Here is an 18,566-nt window from a genome sequence, read left to right as displayed (position 1 = left end):
GACATTCAGCCTGAATTTATCATATATTTTTAAAATCCAGTAAAACAGTGTACCTCATATTCACTCACCAAAGAGGAGTGATTTTCAACAGAAAAATATGACTATGTTTTGAAAATGTCAACATTATTGACAGTAATAGGGATTTATTTATTTGTTTTTTTTAATTTTCCTCTCCTTTCCAATTGTCCACTCTTTAGCGGTCCTCCTTGGGCTATGGGGCGGCCTGATGGAACATTTGAAAAGGTGTTGGTTATAGAGCCCCCTGCTTTCATGTCTTCCTGTCTGTCTTGCCTCCCACTCTCAGGTCTCTGTCAGGGCGTATAGTGGGTGGAGTGTGGTGGTTCTTCACGCTCATCATCATCTCATCCTACACGGCCAATCTGGCCGCCTTCCTCACCGTGGAACGGATGGTGTCTCCGATAGAGAGCGCTGAGGACCTGGCCAAGCAGACAGAGATTGCTTATGGAACCTTAGACTCCGGTTCTACTAAAGAGTTCTTTAGGGTAAGTTTTTCAGCCACACAGCATGACAAACTATAATCTTTTAAAAGACCAATTCAATGTCAACCAGAGGTATTATGCACACAACACAGGTCTATATGAAAGTCTGCCTGTGGGTTTAAGGTTCCATTTTCATGAAACGTAATAATTTTGGACGTATACAGTACAAGGTGCCCGACAATATTTAGGCTGAGCAAGACCGAAACTTGATCCGAAACATTTTGAGATGTTTTCCTGGGGAAAGCATAATCTCTGGTTCCAGTTATTCATTTATGATTTTATTGCCAGGCTAATAATGGTCAAATGGTCCTTTTTTGGGCCTATCCAATATCCAGGTCCCTTACCACCCTACACCCAATTAAAATATAAGCGTTGCTTTTTATTGTGAAATGTGTTGCTTACCCAGCTAACATGTCCATCTGGGCCACACTTGGGTTTTGACATGGGCTATGGGCATGGGTTCCGAGTGGGCCGTGCACCCAGTTTTCACAAAGGGCCCACCCGTGTTAGCCCATATGGGCTTATGCGGGTTTCTAAGTGGGTCTTAGGTGGTATCCAAATGGGCCATTTTATTTCAGAACCATGTGTGCGCCACCTGTGTTTGCCTATATGGGTTTGAACTGGGATCTGATTGGGCCTTAAGTGGGTACCAGCTGGGCGAATTATATGTGACCCATGTAGGCCCTCATTGTCTTCCGTCCTGTTTCTGTTGTCCCCTGCTGTCGATTGTTCATTCCTACAGATAGGATGCAGTGTTTCCAGTTTTCTGTAGTAGTTTCTTCAAGTGTTCAAACTTTATGACTGGATAGCACTTGATCTGTAGAGTCCTACATTACTATCTCCTACGATCAAGGGTTAGGGTTAGGGTACTGTAGCATGCCGTTTTTCATAATTTTTGAGGATTTGAAAAAAATGACGAAAATCACTCCGACAACATGGACTATAGCCCATGGTCAGGAAGTGATTTTGTCTTTTTTTCAAATCCTCGTTTTTCATCGTTTTTGACCATGGATTATAGCCGGGTTAGGGTTAGGGTACACTAGCATGCCATTTTTCATCATTTTTGAGGATTTGAAAAAAAGACGAAAATCACTCCGAGACCATGGACTATAGCCCATGGCCTGGAAAAACGGGGATTTGTAAAAAAGACAAAATCACTTCATCATTTTTGACCATGGATTATAGCCGGGTTAGGGTTAGGGTTGGGGTTAGGGTTAGGTTCCACGGGCTAATAAAGTGTAAATTCGGGGATCCTTGACAAGAAAGGGTTTGGGAACCACTGTTGTAGAGGGTATAGAATAGATGGATGTTGATAGTATTAGTTAGTGACTTTGGCAGTGTACAAATGGAACCGGATTTCAGCAGGTCAAATGAGGTACAGAAAACCGTATGACTCCCAGGCTGATCTCACTGGGGGAAAACTGTATGAGTTTATTTGTTTAAGAACTAACAATCAATTGAAAAATATATTCTGGATGTGACACTTACAAGCCGAAATAGCGCAGTTGGTAGAGCATTAGACTGAAGATCTGAAGGTCCCTGGTTCAATCCCGGCTTTCAGGAGTTGAAATGAGGTACAGAAAACCCTATGACTCTTAGGCTGATCTCCCTGGGTGAAAAACTTTATGAGTTTTTTTGTTTAAGAAGTAACAAGTAACAGTCAATGTAAAAAATAAATGCTGGATTTGACACTTGCAAGCCGAAATAGCTCAGTTGGGAGAGCGTTAGACTAAAGATCTAAAGGTCCCTGGTTCAATCCCGGGTTTAGGTTTAGGCAGTTCAAATGAGGTACAGAAAACCCTTTGACTCTTTGGCTGATCTCACGGAGTGAAAAACTTTATGAGTTTACAGAAGAACAAAAGAAACAAAAAATAAGTGTGAATTGTCTGGAGCCAGTGGCTCAGTGTGTTAGAACCCTGCCACATCATCGGGAGATGGTGAGTTCAAACCCCACTCAAATCTTTACTTTCAAGACCAATTTCAGAAGAATAAAACAAACAAAAAAGAAGTGTGAATTGTCTGGAGCCAGTGGCTCAGTGTGTTAGAACGCTGCCACATGATCAGGAGATGGTAGGTTCAAACCCCACTCAGGTCAAAACAAAAATATAAAGGGCCCAATCCCACCCCATTCTTTACTGTGACACTTTGCATTCCAAACTAATATCAACTAGCACAGAAAAGGTGTGTTGTAGTAACCAGCAGTTAGCTCAGTGTGATTAGTGGCTGTGCTAGTGATCCACAGGTCCATGGTTCAAATCCCACATTAGTCATGTGGCTCTGTGACACTTTGCTTTGCACGCTGACTTTCAGACGGACAACTTTAAAGCAGCCCAGAAATTCACCATGTTTGTGTGCCTCAATGGCCCAGTGGATAAGTCAAATGATATCCGTAGTATACCTAGTAGAAGTGTGCCGGTTCAAACCTGACTCATATCTTTACGTTCAAGACCGATTTCAGAAGAAGAAAACAAACAAAAAAGATGTGTACTAGTATCCAGCAGTTAGCTCCCCAAGCTTTTGTTTTCGTTCGAGTAATAGTACAACTCTAATAGTATTACTTATAATAATGTAATTAAAGATAACTTCATTCAGATTTATTTATTTTTATTTCATTTTCCAGATTTTTTTTTCTTCTTTTTTTTAGATTTTCATTGGTGGGCCAGTCATAATGGTCTCGCGGGCCTGAGGTTGAGTATCACTGGTGTAAGTGATGCCAGGGTCAAACTTTGTAACCCATGGATAGAGAGATAATCTTTTCCTCTTATCTGCCCCACTCTTGAGACTAGGCTCCAAGGATGCCAGTGTTGTTTGGTTCAAACCACTTTGTCCAGTTGGTTGTAGCTACATAGCAGGGCTTTTTGAGACTTACATGAAAAATCCAGAAATAGAACTTTTAACTCGGTTAATAAAACATTGGGGCTTAATAGGTTTCAACATAACAGACATGGTCTACTACTCTACTTCACATGTTCTCTGCGACTACAGTTCACCACTTAGGGAGACGCATGTATTTTAGGGATGGGAATTATCAATTAATTTGATAACTATTAACATTCCTAATGCATTTTAATGTCAACCAGTCATTTAGCATTGCTTACATGAGCACTCTCTTCCACTGAAATTGTTCATTAATCACTACAGTATGTCAAGAATGATTCCGTTATTGGCCTGTATCCATAATCTATTCCATTGCTGGCTTCAGATGAATTCTTTATGATGCAATATACGGTACAGTACTGTGAGCCAGCTGACACAGTTTGCCAATTCACTCTGATGTTGGCCCTTGCTTGCGTCAACCAGATGCAGTGTAAGAACTTTTATCATCATTAATTATGATGAGCATTGATCATTGTCCATTAAAGAATCTGAAAGACTTATTACAAAGGAATCTGCAAACTGCAAACTACTCATAGTAAGTGAAGCCAAAATGTCCCATAAATACTTTTCACGTGATATCCACAGAAGCATGATTCATGTAATGAATCCCTTTGGCAATGAAGTTTATGTTACAAATTATGAGGGATCCTGACTCTTGACTTTAACCACCCATCCTATTCCTTCTCTCATGACAGAAAATAATGGAATTTTAGCACTTTGTAAGTGCTAAAATTGATTGCATGATCCAAGAGATCATACAAAGCTACTCCTCGAAAGACATTTAGGGGGTTTGGTAAAGTTTTCACAGAGGCACTTTAGCCCTCTCCTGGTAACGTTTTCACAGAGGCACTTGAGCCTTCTCCTGGCTTGGCAGAAGGTCACATTAACCTAGTTTAATGCAGGTTCCATATTTGTCCTTCTATTGTAGACAGCTGTGTACTGCAGCTCCCTGGTGAGCAACCAGCAGACTTTCAACTGGCCATTTTTAGCTGCAGTGTGTGCCAGCAGAGCACGGCTGCATCCAGCATGTGTTTTAACTGGTCCAGGTGGCACGTCCAACCAGTTCTCAGGCTGAGAACTGGGGTCCTGTCAAGTCCAAGTCAAATATTCTGCCACAGTGGAATTCAAATAAAGAGCCACCACTTAACAGTTAAAATACCACATAAGCCTGATACTATTCTTCATTTTTAATTGGATTACTGAGAATGTGTGTCAACGTTCGAGCAGGTATAACATAATTATTTTCGCTATCTTACCAAGCCCGTTTCAATTGAAAGAGTGCTGGCCTGTTCTATTTGTAACTGTTGAAAATGTTCAAATTCAAGGAGAGTGTGTGTGTGTGTGTGTGTGTGTGTGTGTGTGTTAAGGCTGTACCCTAGCCCAGTGATACTCAACCTCAGGCCCGCGGGCCACATCAGGCCCGCGGGACCATTATGACTGGCCCACCAATGAAAATCTAAAAAAAAGAAGAAAAAAAAATCTGGAAAATGAAATAAAAATAAAAAAATCTGAATGAAGTTATCTTTAATTACATTATTATAAGTAATACTATTAGAGTTGTACTATTACTCGAACGAAAATAAAAGCTTGGGGGGGGGGGGGAGATGCAATGCAAATGAAAGAAATATACTGTGTATCCCTATTCCCTGACATAATTTTATAGCTAAACGGACAGAATTCTATTTTATTTGAATGATGAAACCCAGCTGCCATTAATAGTTGGAAATGGAAATGGAAATTGCGGAAATTGCGGAAATGGAAATTGCGGAAATTGCAGAAATTATTATTGCGGAAATTGCGGAAATGGTGGAAATGGAAATTGCGGAAATGCGGAAATGGAAATTGTGGAAATTGCGGAAATGGTAATTGCAGAAATTGTGGAAATTGCGGAAATGGTGGAAATAGAAATTGCGGAAATTGCGGAAATGGAAATTGCGGAAATTGCGGAAATGGAAATTGCGGAAATTGTGGAAATGGTAATTGCGGAAATTGCTCTTCACTTATAGCTATCTATTTTCAGGTAGATTGTTTTATTTTACTCAGTCAGCCATATCACTACTAATTTTTTTTCATGAAAAAGGTCATAGCTGGGTAATCTATTTTCAGGCAAATTGTGTTTATTGTATTTTATTTTACTCAGCCATAACAATTTATTTTCTGTTAACCAACTTGCTGGCTGGCAGGCAGGCAGACAGCTACTCATAGACAGGCAGACAGACAGACAGCTACTCATGGAGAATTGGACAGGCAAGCAGTCAGACAGCTACTCATAGACAGGCAGACAGACAGCTACTCATGGAGAATTGGACAGGCAGGCAGACAGCTACTCATGGAGTGTGTGTGTGTGTGTGTGTGAGTGTGTGAGTGTGTGAGTGTGTGTGTGTGCGTGCGTGCGTGCGTGCGTGCGTGCGTGCGTGCGTGCGTGCGTGAAACATAGCATATACAGGTAGTTTGCATTTTCAGCATGCTGCCAAATTCCCATGAATAACCATGTATCATTTTTTTTACATTTTAGCAGTCTTTCTAACAGGAGAAAATCTTTTTGTTTTGGTTCCTTTTTTTTCTCTCTTCTCTTTCGCAGCGCTCCAAAATAGCAGTCTATGAGAAAATGTGGTCGTACATGAAATCGGCGGAACCCTCCGTGTTCGCCAAGACCACGCCGGACGGGGTCGCCCGGGTGCGCAAGTCCAAGGGCAAGTTCGCCTTCCTCCTGGAGTCCACCATGAACGAGTACATCGAGCAGCGGAAGCCCTGCGACACCATGAAAGTGGGAGGCAACCTCGACTCCAAGGGCTACGGCGTGGCCACACCTAAAGGCTCTGCATTAAGGTGGGTGGAATAACATAACAATGGTCCATGTTGTTATAGTATTCCACCTACCCTGATGTCTCCTGGGCTCATTGTTTTCTTCTTCACTTTAACCCCCCCCCCCCCTCTTTGCTCCCAAAGCACATCAGGAAAGTAAACCCTTTCAAACAGCGTATTTGCATTTCAAATGTAATCTAGACTGTGTGTGTGTGTGTGTGTGTGTGTGTGTGTGTGTGTGTATGTATGTACAGTATGTATGTACCTAAATATTGTACGACTGATGTCCGTACATACAGCGCACGCACGCACGCACGCACGCACGCACATACATTCATACACTGTCTGTGGGTGGTGAAACTATTGGTTTTTGTTAGTGCCTTTTTTTCCTTCATGTTATTGTTAATTAGCCACATTTACTTAATTAGTCTGAATGTTGATGGAGATATACATACATCCTTGTTTTGTCCCCTTTTCCCCTGACTCTTTTCTTCCCTCGTGTTGTCTGTGATTTCCCCATCCATCATGGTTCTTTTGCATTGCTTCTGGTTTAACATTTAAATTTCATGTCCTTTCTTAACGTGCTATACTTACAGTGCTGGTCCGTCAGTTGTGATGAATGGTGCCTTGGCATGCTGGATGTTGTTCTTTCTACTCTCCATGACAGAATGTCCCCATCCCGCACACGTCACTTTTTTAGCAGTGTGACCCCCTTCATGCCACCCTTCTAATATTTGACACTTTTATATGCACTTTTTTTTTTTTTAACCTTTCCACACCGGTGAAATTCTTTACCAATTTGTCTTTTCCGTGCTCCCCTTTATGAACCATTGATATCCATAACAATTTCCTTTACTATTAATCCAAATTAGATTTCTCACGGACCTGATCATTTTTTTTCTTACAAGTTATGTTTTATCGTTTCAAGAAATGCTGTTAACCTGGCAGTGTTAAAACTGAATGAGCAGGGCCTCTTGGACAAATTGAAAAACAAATGGTGGTACGACAAGGGAGAGTGCGGCAGCGGGGGAGGGGACTCTAAGGTCAGCCTCAATGTCAACCAAAGTCGGGTACCCTTTAGTAGTAGAGAGTAATCGGCAAGGCTGTCATCACTGAAACCTTTACAAATTACCAGCCACTAAATGTGATAATTTTAGTATTTTGATATTTAAGCACCTGAGATCAAACTGGGAATCCTTTACTTGGCTAATTTAAAAAAAAAAAAAAGGAGAAAGAAAATAGCAATAACAGCAATGATACTGTAGACTAGATATAGTACAATGACGGGGGGGGGGGGGGGGGGGGGTGTTCTGGCTACTGGTTTGGCCTGCGGTTATGAAAGGTAGAAGATGTTTGCCTCTGCTTTTTATATCCACAGGTCAACATGAGAGAATAGTAAGCATACGGTAATATAATAGCATATACCCTCCGATCTGCTGCTGGGGACAGATTAGGCACGGGGGCACAGCGTTTTTCTTGAGGGGAGTAAGCATTACAGGCAAACGTGAGAATTCTAATGACAAAGTATAAGACCTTAATGGTCCGAATGTTTGTTCAATTATACCAACACCGTCTCACGGAATCAAAGGTATATAAGCTGGTCAGCATGGAAATACCTTTGGGTGATCTTCAGTTAAGACCAGTCAAAGACTTTCCATGAACAACAAGACCTGAAAAACAGAGTGGAGAATATGACCAGGGGCCCCATTTACAGAATTAACAAAACAAAACATTTGAATTTAATAAAATCTTATATATTGTGTACAGTTGTACACCTTCCAACTACCATGTGCAACACATGTTTAAGAGCAGTGGAATGAGCTCCCATTTCTCACAATAGCACATTGTTATTGATCAAGGCTTTCCTGTTTTTGTGCTATGACAGGCTTTCTCTTCTTTTGTTGTTGCTTTTTGCCTTTGTTGGTAGATATAGGTACAGCAGTCTGACAAGAATAGTGACGCTAGGGTTAAAGTGTTTAACTGCCTCTGCTTGTCAAGTTGGGACTGGGAGCTTTTTCATACCAATTCAGAGATCAAATTTGATTGTATAGCCTTCCTATAAATGAGGCCCCTGATCTTGTGTGTCATGACACAGGAACAACTCAACTGTAGATCTGCCTGTTTATCTGTTTTCTTCAGCTTGCATCGTGGCCACAGTACACCTGGCATATTGTGAACGAAGACAGGCTAACGTTGTTGTTGCTGACTTTAGTCATCCATTCCTGAGTAAGCAGGCTATGGATACTATACAGCAACACAACACAGAGTAGCCATGTCTTCACAATTGCCTATGTTCGTTGTTAGACAAGAGAGCAGGATATGTTTTGATAGTATCAAACATGACTGCCACATTCCTTTGTCTTTCTTTTCTTCGCAGGAAAAAAGAAAAAAAGTTATTGGAATATATTGTATGTAACAACCACTGAGAGAGGCAATTCAATAGGCCTAATTATCAAGTAAATACTGGTATTTAATTATCCTCTGAAATTTAGATGATATAGTTTATTTACTTTAATGTACAGTAGGTAGTAGGTACACAAGTGTAACTCAATGTAGCAAACATCCTATAAGTATTTGTAGAAAACAATTTGAGTCATGACAATTGGATGATGCAAGATTGCTGCAGTATGTAGGCTACAGTACTCAATTTGCAAGTGAATAGTTTTTCATTGCAGTTTTTAAATTTGACCCCATACTCACATGCGTCTCGTACTCACATTAACATCCCTACAGTATACACATTTTGAGTTTTTATATTCTGAAATGCATCATCCTTGCAGTTCCTGGCTTCTCTAGAGGCAGCACTAACATTATTTAAATTCTCAACTCCACCACCTGGTGGTTTGTCAAAGGTTTGTTCATCCAATTAATGTTAAACAGCTCCAAATGACGGAGTTGTTATTTAACAGCAGTATATTGACAATTCCAGGATGTTGTACAGTTTTCCATGTTTGAGGTTTGGTAGTGTTGAGCTTCAGGGTACCGGGACAGATTGTTAATATTATTTCTGTGCCGTTTTTGGGTGAATGCTTCTTAAATATGCCTCACCCCAAAAAGCACATTCCTTAACCATAATGTGATTAGCCTAATTGTGGTTAACCTATCAGCCAGAAACAAACAATTTCATAAAATATAGGGGAAATATTCCTCTGCTATGCTGTTTCCTACCAAAGCTCTGGGCATTGATAACCAAGACGTCCAAGGTTTATCAGGGGGTTTAAATTGATGTGAGATGGCATGCTGAACTGCGCTGTCCAGTTGCCAATGAACGCTCAAGCTATGATGGCCATTGCTGTCGACACCAGAGGAACAGCCTCAGGGACCATGACCATGTTGACCAAGATGGTCTCTGATGATGATGATGATGGGGCAACAGAGGCTCAGGCCATAGAGCAGCTGCTTGGGAACCGGAAGGTTTCCTCTAGCCATTAGGTGTGAATGTGTGGGTGAATGTCTTGAGTGAAGGCGCTATATTCATTTGTGGTCGAACTGATGCTCAGGCTGATAGGCACTGATGTGGTAGTGAACATATATAGACACATGCTGGCACTCCATGGAGGCAGCTTTCAAATCTCAGGTCCATAGCTTGTGCCACATGAACTTCACTGCGACCAACTTCTGTCTCCAGTCCTTGGGTACAATGGAGCACAGGGGCAGGGTAGCTGGTGGTGCTATGATCAAACTGCACCACGGCCAGCTGTATAGGCTCATGACGGCTGTGCTGTATAGACTCGAACCTCAGAGTCGTATAGGCTAGGTCGGCGCGACCATGCGAGCGCATTTGGTTGGTGACCAAGTGAATAGTGCCAACAACAGCCCCCGAGAGAGACTGTCAGTATAGGCGTGTTGGTGCTGGGGGGCAAAACCATGGTTCAGTGATCTTGGACATGGTAATGACCACGGGAATCTGTGCACTCTGCGGTCGGTCCATAAACGCTATGAACAGTTAGTAGGCTACATGCACATGCAAATGAAAATGTAAACAGGTACAGATAGAGAGACCTACTGTACAAGAAAAAGATATGCACTGTTCCTCATGCTCCCCAAATTGAAGTTTATTTAGTATGTTTCCACCAGTATGGTCTTTTTGTCAGGTACATGAATCAGTGGTCTGTGATCCACGAAAGCTGTAAACAGTTGGGCTTCTAACCTACAGTATAGCAGCTCGCTGGTGGAAGTGGTGTGCTTCCATTCGTTGGGTCGGAGGAGGAGGAGGTGTTGGGCACCGTCGACCGGTCATGGATGATTCCAAAGCGTTGGTCATGAGGGTGATATAGTCTCACTGGGGAATGCAAATGCCAACATGGTTGCCCTTGCCAGTGGCAGTACCCACTTGGAAGTCTGCAAAAGACTTGGCCAGGTCATCCACCCAGTCGATCGACTGCTTGCGGTTTTTGGGTCTTATTTCTTTACTGCCTCGGACAGGGCATGCACGAGTTTGGCTAAACTGGTGCTAGAAATAGGACTGGCTTTCCCAGTACACTGTAGGCCTACACTTATTTGGACAACTGTGTCAACAAGGAAATTACGTCCAGAAAGGGTTTCCTTAATGAAGAGTTGGAAGTCTACGCGAGTGTCACCTATGGCAGGGGTTCCCAACCTTTCTATCACCGGCTGCCTGTTCATAAAATGTTCATGGACCAGCATGCCTGGGTGGTGGGGTGTGGTGGGTGTGCTGGGGGGGGGGGGGGGGGTACCCAAACACGAAAGACAGTTGACTGGCCTTAGGTAGCCTACCTACCTGCTGCTATATTATTATATCACAACATAATGTTATATCACTACACACTATATCATAAATATATATCACTGTCATTGACCATATCATTAATCCTGGTGACGCACGGTTATAGATTCCCTTCTCGTGTACCAGTGGGACATGTCCCGAGTACCAGCACAGGCACACGTACCAGTGGTTGGGTATCTCTGACCTATCTCTGGCAGTCACTGAGCTCCTTCTCCTGCACGGTGGATGACCAACCCACAGGCTGTGGGTTGTAAACATAGAGAATGCCTTTGTTTGGTGGAGTGAAACTATTTGGCTTCCTTAGCACAATTTAAATGTAATGAGTATATGTTAGCTGTTTTCCCTCAAATGCACAGGCCAGGACACTGCAATATTTGACATTTCACGCATACAAAAATGTCGTAGAGGTTACCAATGTAGTGTTTGCGAGAACACGCAGAACATTCTTCTTTCTCAATCGTCAAAACACTAGCACAGGATAGGGAAACAACAAAGACACAACTGATTGATGCAGCCAAAACACATGATCACACACCATAGTGGAGAGCTCACATATAAATGTCTGACAGCATGTGGATTAGGTTACATTGCTTACTGCCCCCACTACACCAGTACTGGCATTCAGTGTATAATTATACCACCATGTTTTCCCTTGGATACAAATCACGCCAACTTTTTAGTAGTAAGCGATGACTGAAAACAATGAGCTGGAACTCAAAACTGCTAATTATCATATTATTTGGAAGAATATAGAAAGTGTCACTGCCCTAATAATCTGTTAAATATAAATATATACATATAATATATATATTATTTTCTTTTTTACGGCATACACTTTACATGCTGAAAAATGCTCTTTTCTAAGAGAAGTTCAAACTGAACTTGTTAGAAAACTGGTTGCAGGTTAGCCATAATAACCATTCAATATTGATCATGCATGATATCTAAGTATTTTGTATTTATACTGCTTGTTGAGTATCTTATATTTGACTTATATGCCATTACACAAATAATTCAGTGGTGAATACAATATATTTAATGTTATACTTTTTTTCCCTTCTGTACGAAAATAAGCATGGACATGTAGCAGTCAAGTGAGTCCAGCGTAATGTCTTGCAAAACAATAGCCCAAGGAAAGATTCTCCTCAGCCCAAAGATTCAGTCTCTCCAGACAACTTCGTCCAAATCTACCTGCCATATGGCTGATTATTTAGGGTAATTGTCTTACAAAGTCTTTGCTGCTGAGCATTGTGAGCAACACCTATTACAATACTTAAGAGACAAATCAGTGCAAATGGCCACATTATGGCCATTATTGCTACACAATTTGCACATAACAAGCTAGTCTTTTTGGAGCAGGCCCTGAGGTGATTTGTCTTGATTCATATTTGCAAAACAGTCTTGGCATCACGATAGTGCCTGTATTATGAAATGCCCTGTGGTTGTCTATGAAGAAAGGGGTGATTTTGTGAGACATTGGCTATACACATAGTCACACGAAATCCTGAATGTTATTCTGACTCTTGAGAGCATAACATTTACCCTAGGTCAAGTCTTACACTCTCAGAGTTGAATTAACACTCATGTCTTTGTTGTGATAATGAAAGTGGACTGCTATTTTTTTTGTATTAGTCAAGAAAGGGTTCCTGTCAGATCCACCCAATTAATTTAAAAAGCTGCGCATAAAAATGTGCTCACACTCACAGCAATCCCATCTCTTTTTTGTACAAAGCTAACGCGGCAGCTTCTTACTCTGCAAGTTCAAATATTCTACCTTGAACAGTGTGTGCCGATTACTCAAAGCGATACGCGTGGGGTCTGGCATGCTAGGGTAGAGATATGGTTTATGAAAAAAAAGGTCACAGCTAGTGTTTGCTTGCTATATCTGTGATGATTGTCTTGGCCAGCACCCTACTCTTATCGCTTTGTACCGTATATATAAAGTAGATTAAAAGTTGAATAACATAAAATAACATAATATGATGTTATTTATGTTATTTCCCTACGTGAAGAACTCCTGTAAACCTTGCAGTATTGAAACTCAGTGAGCAAGGAGTCTTAGACAAGCTGAAAAACAAATGGTGGTACGATAAGGGTGAATGTGGAACCAAGGACTCTGGAAGTAAGGTCAGTCGCTTGCAGGTCTTTTTATTGCATTTTGACTTAATTGTTCATATGCAAACATCTAAAGCATACATTCTTTAAAGCATACAAAAAATATATATAGAACTACTTGCTTGGCTTGTCTCTAGAATAGCATCTACAAAACACAGGGGACAATATTATTTTATATTGTAATGGTTATTGCTTATTTCACTTATTTTGACTATTATCATTATCGATCATAATCATCGTTCATTATTATAGACGTAATGTCATTGATGTCTATACACAGTTTGACAATATAGATAAAAACATAAATGTAAAACATATTGTAATTATGAAAAGTTGAATCATAGAATTGCAACCGTTATACTGCTTTTTTTTCTCGCCCAACGCACTATTGAAATTTAGTTTATTTGTGTTCTTATTCATTTGTCTGCAACATGACTATCATTAATCCAGGGCCATTATGCATTACCCGTTACCAGCAACTTTCCTTATTGTGGAAAAACTCCAAACAGACAATTTTACATTAATTTGCCAAGCCATGCACTTGCCATACAGACAACTGGTGTTAAATGGCCTTGCCACAATAAATGACATTTGCTGCTGGGTTTGCTCTTTTTTTTTATTCTATAGAAGTTAATAAACTAGTTTAACCAACTGAGTTAGGTGGGTGATCCAGCCACTGTAATGCAAAGTGGAGATCGATATAATATCACCCTATAAAGACTTTGAGTTAAAATACAAATGGTAAAACCCTTATAAAGGAATTTCAATATCTATGTTTGGCTTTTAATTGCAGCAAAACGGTTCAATTCAATTTCCACAGCTTGTCACTTAAGGTTTACTTTAAATTTCAAGATGCACTGTGACAAATAATAGGTATTAGAGTCAAATCAGGGCTTAATGTTTAGACCTGTACGACTCTGACCACCTTCCTTTAGGGGTGACCTTGCAAAGAGACCACAAGATAGGATAGATGGAGCCTTTCTCTCTACATTCACCAATCCAGCTCTTTTAGAGTAGAAAGGGGCTAGCTTACTATTTCTGCAACTGAGGATTGACATTTCACTCGTTAAGTAGGAAATCACTGCAGCTTTCAACTTTGACAGGAATGTCACTCAGTATAAGTCAGCCTCAGATTACACCAGGTCTACGTAACAGCAGGCAACTATCTGCAAGGGATTTGCTGTCTCCTCATTTTGAAATAAAATTACTCAAGTCCCCTTAGAATTTCTGGGAATGTTTAGTTCAGATATAGTGTGACTGGTCTCTACTTCAAAGCTGGATTCGAGTCTGGCTGAGGCCAGCCTCACTATCAATGTTACATTCTTAACAGTGTTCCCTACCTCCCCCCAGGACAAGACAAGTGCACTAAGCCTGAGCAATGTGGCTGGAGTCTTCTATATTCTGGTTGGGGGGCTTGGGCTGGCCATGACCGTGGCTTTGGTAGAATTCTGCTACAAGTCACGGCAAGAAACCAAAAGACTAAAACTGGCAAAGAATGCACAAAACTTTAAACCTGCCCCTCCAGCAAATGCCCAGAATTTTGCCACATACCGAGAAGGCTACAACGTGTATGGAACGGAGAGTGTTAAAATCTAGGGGGTAAGTCTTCTGTCATGTTGGGCCACTTTCCTTATGGCTCACTTCTATTAGCTTGCTTGTGTGGAGTAAACATCACATTTACAAATGCATTTAACTTAAGATTTAATTATTTATTGTCGTTGAAGGAATTTCTAGTTTATCGGCTTATTTTACTTGTTTTCTAATAAAGTTGTCTTTTTCTCATGTCCCCCCCCCCCCCCCCCGGCCACCACACATGTAAAGCGTCTTTGGGTATTAGAAAAGCGCTATATAAGTCCCAGGTATTATTAAAGGACATAATAGCCGACAGTCCTTTAGCCGATAAACTAGAGAAAACTAGTTGCAGAGTCAGGAATAATTTCCATTTATATTCTCTTTGCAGATGTTGAATGTTGTCCCGTTCTACCGGTTTATCTCGATGGAGGTACAGTCACTTTGTATTCTACAACAAGCTGTGGCTGGCATCATGGAGGCAAAAAGACTTGGTCATCAGCTTGAGGCCTGAGCCTACTGTCAACATCTGCTCATCCTGGGCCACAAAGCCTGTCACAAACGTCCAAAGATGACACAACAGGACTCCATTAAGAAATATGGAATTTTGTCTCTTTTTAGTGCCTTATGCAGCCTTCAGTGTCATGGCAATGCAATTGAAATTGAATTCACTTGAAAAATAGATTTAAATTATAGGGAAATAAGGCGGAACATTGTTTCAGATGAGAACTAGATCAATGGTTGTCATCTGTGTCAGAACTTTTTATTTTCTATTTTAAAGAAGAAGCAACATGCCATGATTGTCAATCAAAAGTATCCCGAAGTACATACGTGTTTTAAATCCTTTGCAGACATATTTTTGTGGTGAAATGTTATGTTGGATTTCAATGTTATATTTAGTGTAGTGAAGTCACCTACTTAATTTACTAAGACTATTTCAGTGTCATCATTAGGACAAGCTTCACTCAATAGATACAATCAATAAAAGTGACAATTATTTTACCCTATTCCTTATTCAGAAAATGCAGGTCATGTTAAACTATAGTCGAATGGTTTAGAAAGAGTCAATTTATTCTCAAAGGCTGTTGGACAAGGCAATATCATAATTTGTGTCTTTAGTCAATAAGATGCTTGGTTTGAATCCACACCAAGCAATGAGATCACATTGGTCACAACTGCCAAAATTGTGAACCAAGAATAATATTTTGTTGAGGTCTGGTTAGCTTTTAAAACAGTTAAAACAGGTGCCATAATGCTGCAATATTCAACACAACAGCAAGAATTGCTTTAGCAAATACTATTATTGACCCCTTTTCAACATACAGTACAGTATATTCAAAAGGCTTAGGTATAAGCATCCAACCTCATTCAACACTATGTACAAATTTAGCAGCTAGCCTCATTTAAATGCAATATCTGCAGTTGTGAATCTTTTAACATTTTGGTAAATTATAACATACCGGTAGTATATTTGGTTGTAACAAGCTTTTTCTGTGTATGCAGAAGTTTAGCTGGTGTAAACTAAGCGTGGAGAAGGAAACGGCTTATGTCTGAGTGGCATCTCTTTAGGAAAAAAAAGAGGAAAAAAAACTCAAATTGCTACAAATCATGTATGCTTGTATTTGTTTAGTTTAACAAGACATTCTCCACACAAAAAAGCATGTGAATTCGGTTGATAAGTTTTACCAAACTGCAACCCTAAACAGGTCTGAGTGAGTCAACTTACAATCACATTTGATCTGTTTTATTTTATTTTTTATTTTATTTTAGGTTTTTTTTCTCCAATTTGTAATTGCACCTCAACAAAGAGAGTTGCATGTATGGGCAAAACTAACCTCTTTAGAGAGGTCATGTACAAAGAGTTTTATTACATTTCCTAAATAAAAGCATTTATATTCATCTTGTATATTCATTCTTAGATCATGTTTCTTTAATAATATCTCACTGTGTCCAAACTAATGGCAGTGAAACGTATTAGAATGTTGCTCAGGCCACATGCTATTCTCCTCTTGCACAAAGTCTAGTAAGGGGCGGAGTCTAGCCAAGTACACAGGCCGGGGCTTCCGCTTTACTTCCGCGTCTATGCAAAACGGATGGAGAATTGCTTCAGTAATATCATAGCTTTATTCCGATACTGTTAACTAAGCTAAATTGTTCGTTTTTGTTGTACTTTTTTTTGTCCAAGTCTGTGTTTATGTTGTTAATGTACGTACCGTTCGTTTTCATCGTTTGTTTTGTCAGTTTCTCAGTTATTTAGTTTTAAGTGTAGTAACGTAGCCAGTCAGTCAGCCAGTTAAGCTACCACTGGGTAACAGGCCGGTCGCCACAATTCCATCTCGCCCCAGCTTTTTTCCGCCGACCCAGAGACTCGCTGTTAGCACTGGACCAGGGCTAAGGTTAGGCATAGTTTTACTGGGGGTAGGTTTAAGAATAGGGTTAGGTTTAGGCATCGTTTTACTGAGGTGTACTACTTCGTTCAGCCATGGCTGCCGCAGCTGTGTTCTTCTACACAAGATGCTTGGACGAACTGCCAAAAATGAAAGTGACTGATGTCCACAGAATCGCAAAGGCGAGCAGTAAAGCTTCAACATCGTTATTGGACAAAGGGTTTAGGTTGTATGTCTCCAGTTATGTATTCAACTATGAAGGTAAGTCACGTTCATTTTCCCTTTCAAGTTGCATTGACAGAATACAATGAACACTAACACATGAGTCTTGGTCAATCTATGTTATTTATCTTGTCATATTTTATGTCTGACAGTTTCAAATAAAGACAAGCTGACAGGAGAAGTCAGCATCAGAGCCTGTTGCTACAGGTCACTGAAGAAGAACGAGAAGCCTCACAGTTTAAGTGTAGGGTGAAATCTAGGGATGGTGCAGTGTTGGGTTAGGGCTCCAGACTAACGTTTTAGTTGGTTGCACTGGTGCACCCATCTTTTTCATGTACATAAGACATCACCAGTACAGCATTTAGTTAAGGAGTCTTCAACGTTTTTCAGGCCAATGAGGCCCCCACTACATACAGTATTGTATAAAATTGTGTTGCAGATTAAACATTTTCATAGATAGCTTCATAGATTTATTTGACAGCACTACACTACACAAATATAACATTCATATTTTCAGACAGTTAACCACTTAAATCCTCAAAAACGTGTTCTTGATTCCCGCTGGGGACGCTGTGGGCACTGGCGGCGTGTTCCCTCCTCCGCGTCATCAGTGCCCATACCCGAGGCGGGGGTTGGCGATAGGGCCTTTCTGTGTGGAGTTTGCATGTTCTCCCCGTGTCCCCTAGGGTAGATACCCTCACAAAAACATGCCGTAATCCTGGTCTCTAAAACTACCTCCCCCTGGCCAGCCGGGGCGCCTGATGGAGGGGAAAGGAACTGGTCGGAATAACGTGTCCCTTCCACGCGCTACGTCCGGCCGGGGAAATTCCCCTCTGTCAGGTGAAAAGAAGCAGCTTGGACTCCTCATGCATAGAAGGAGGCATGAGGTCAGTCCGCTGCCCCCCCAGGTTGGCAGAGGAAGTGTAGCGCCCAGGATTACATTAGATAATTGGCACTGGGTGAAAAGAAAACTGGGTTACAAAATCGTGGGATAAAAATTAAGTAAAAAAAAAAAAAACGTGTTCTTAGTCTGCTTTTTTGTGCCCCCTACAACAAACAAACCTCTTTGCTGAAAATAGCTGATCTACAAGCTCACAACATCTCACGGTGCGAGTGTTATCGAGCCTGTAGATCTGCTATTTCAGCTAATGCTCCCCTCAGAGGGAATACAAGGGTAAAATACATTAAAATGAAAGGTTCCTATCGCACAAAGATTTGACAGCTCCCATGTAGAAACTCTGAGGAGTCGGACCCCCTAGGGTTCCTGGACCCCCTGTTAAAGATGCACCTACACATAGACATACCTGCTGAATGTAAGGTGCACTAGTGTGACCAAGTGAAATT

The 18,566-nt window shown here is 40.9% G+C and overlaps 1 protein-coding gene across 3 annotated transcripts in view; it reads left to right on the top strand.

The window, feature by feature from the left end:
• LOC308327432 (glutamate receptor 3-like) overlaps positions 1-16,512 on the top strand; it is an 87,876-nt gene extending 71,364 nt beyond the window's left edge. For 2 of the 3 annotated variants that reach the window (XM_080780899.1, XM_080780897.1), the window contains 5 exons: positions 305-503; positions 5,959-6,206; positions 7,111-7,225; positions 14,395-14,643; positions 15,005-16,512. In XM_080780899.1, coding sequence (XP_080637025.1) covers positions 305-503; positions 5,959-6,206; positions 7,111-7,225; positions 14,395-14,640 — 808 coding nt within the window. In that variant the 3' untranslated portion in view covers positions 14,641-14,643; positions 15,005-16,512. Of the gene's footprint in view, positions 1-304; positions 504-5,958; positions 6,207-7,110; positions 7,226-12,941; positions 13,057-14,394; positions 14,644-15,004 lie in introns of all 3 variants that reach the window. The other variant, XM_080780898.1, reaches the window with a different exon arrangement.
• Positions 16,513-18,566: the final 2,054 nt, after the last annotated feature.

The sequence above is a fragment of the Protomyctophum bolini genome, assembly GCF_963924005.1.
Source record: "Protomyctophum bolini genome assembly, chromosome: 13".
Taxonomy (NCBI): Eukaryota; Metazoa; Chordata; class Actinopteri; order Myctophiformes; family Myctophidae; genus Protomyctophum; species Protomyctophum bolini.
Note: the sequence above shows the minus strand (reverse complement) of the source record. Positions and strands in the feature narration are given on the sequence as shown.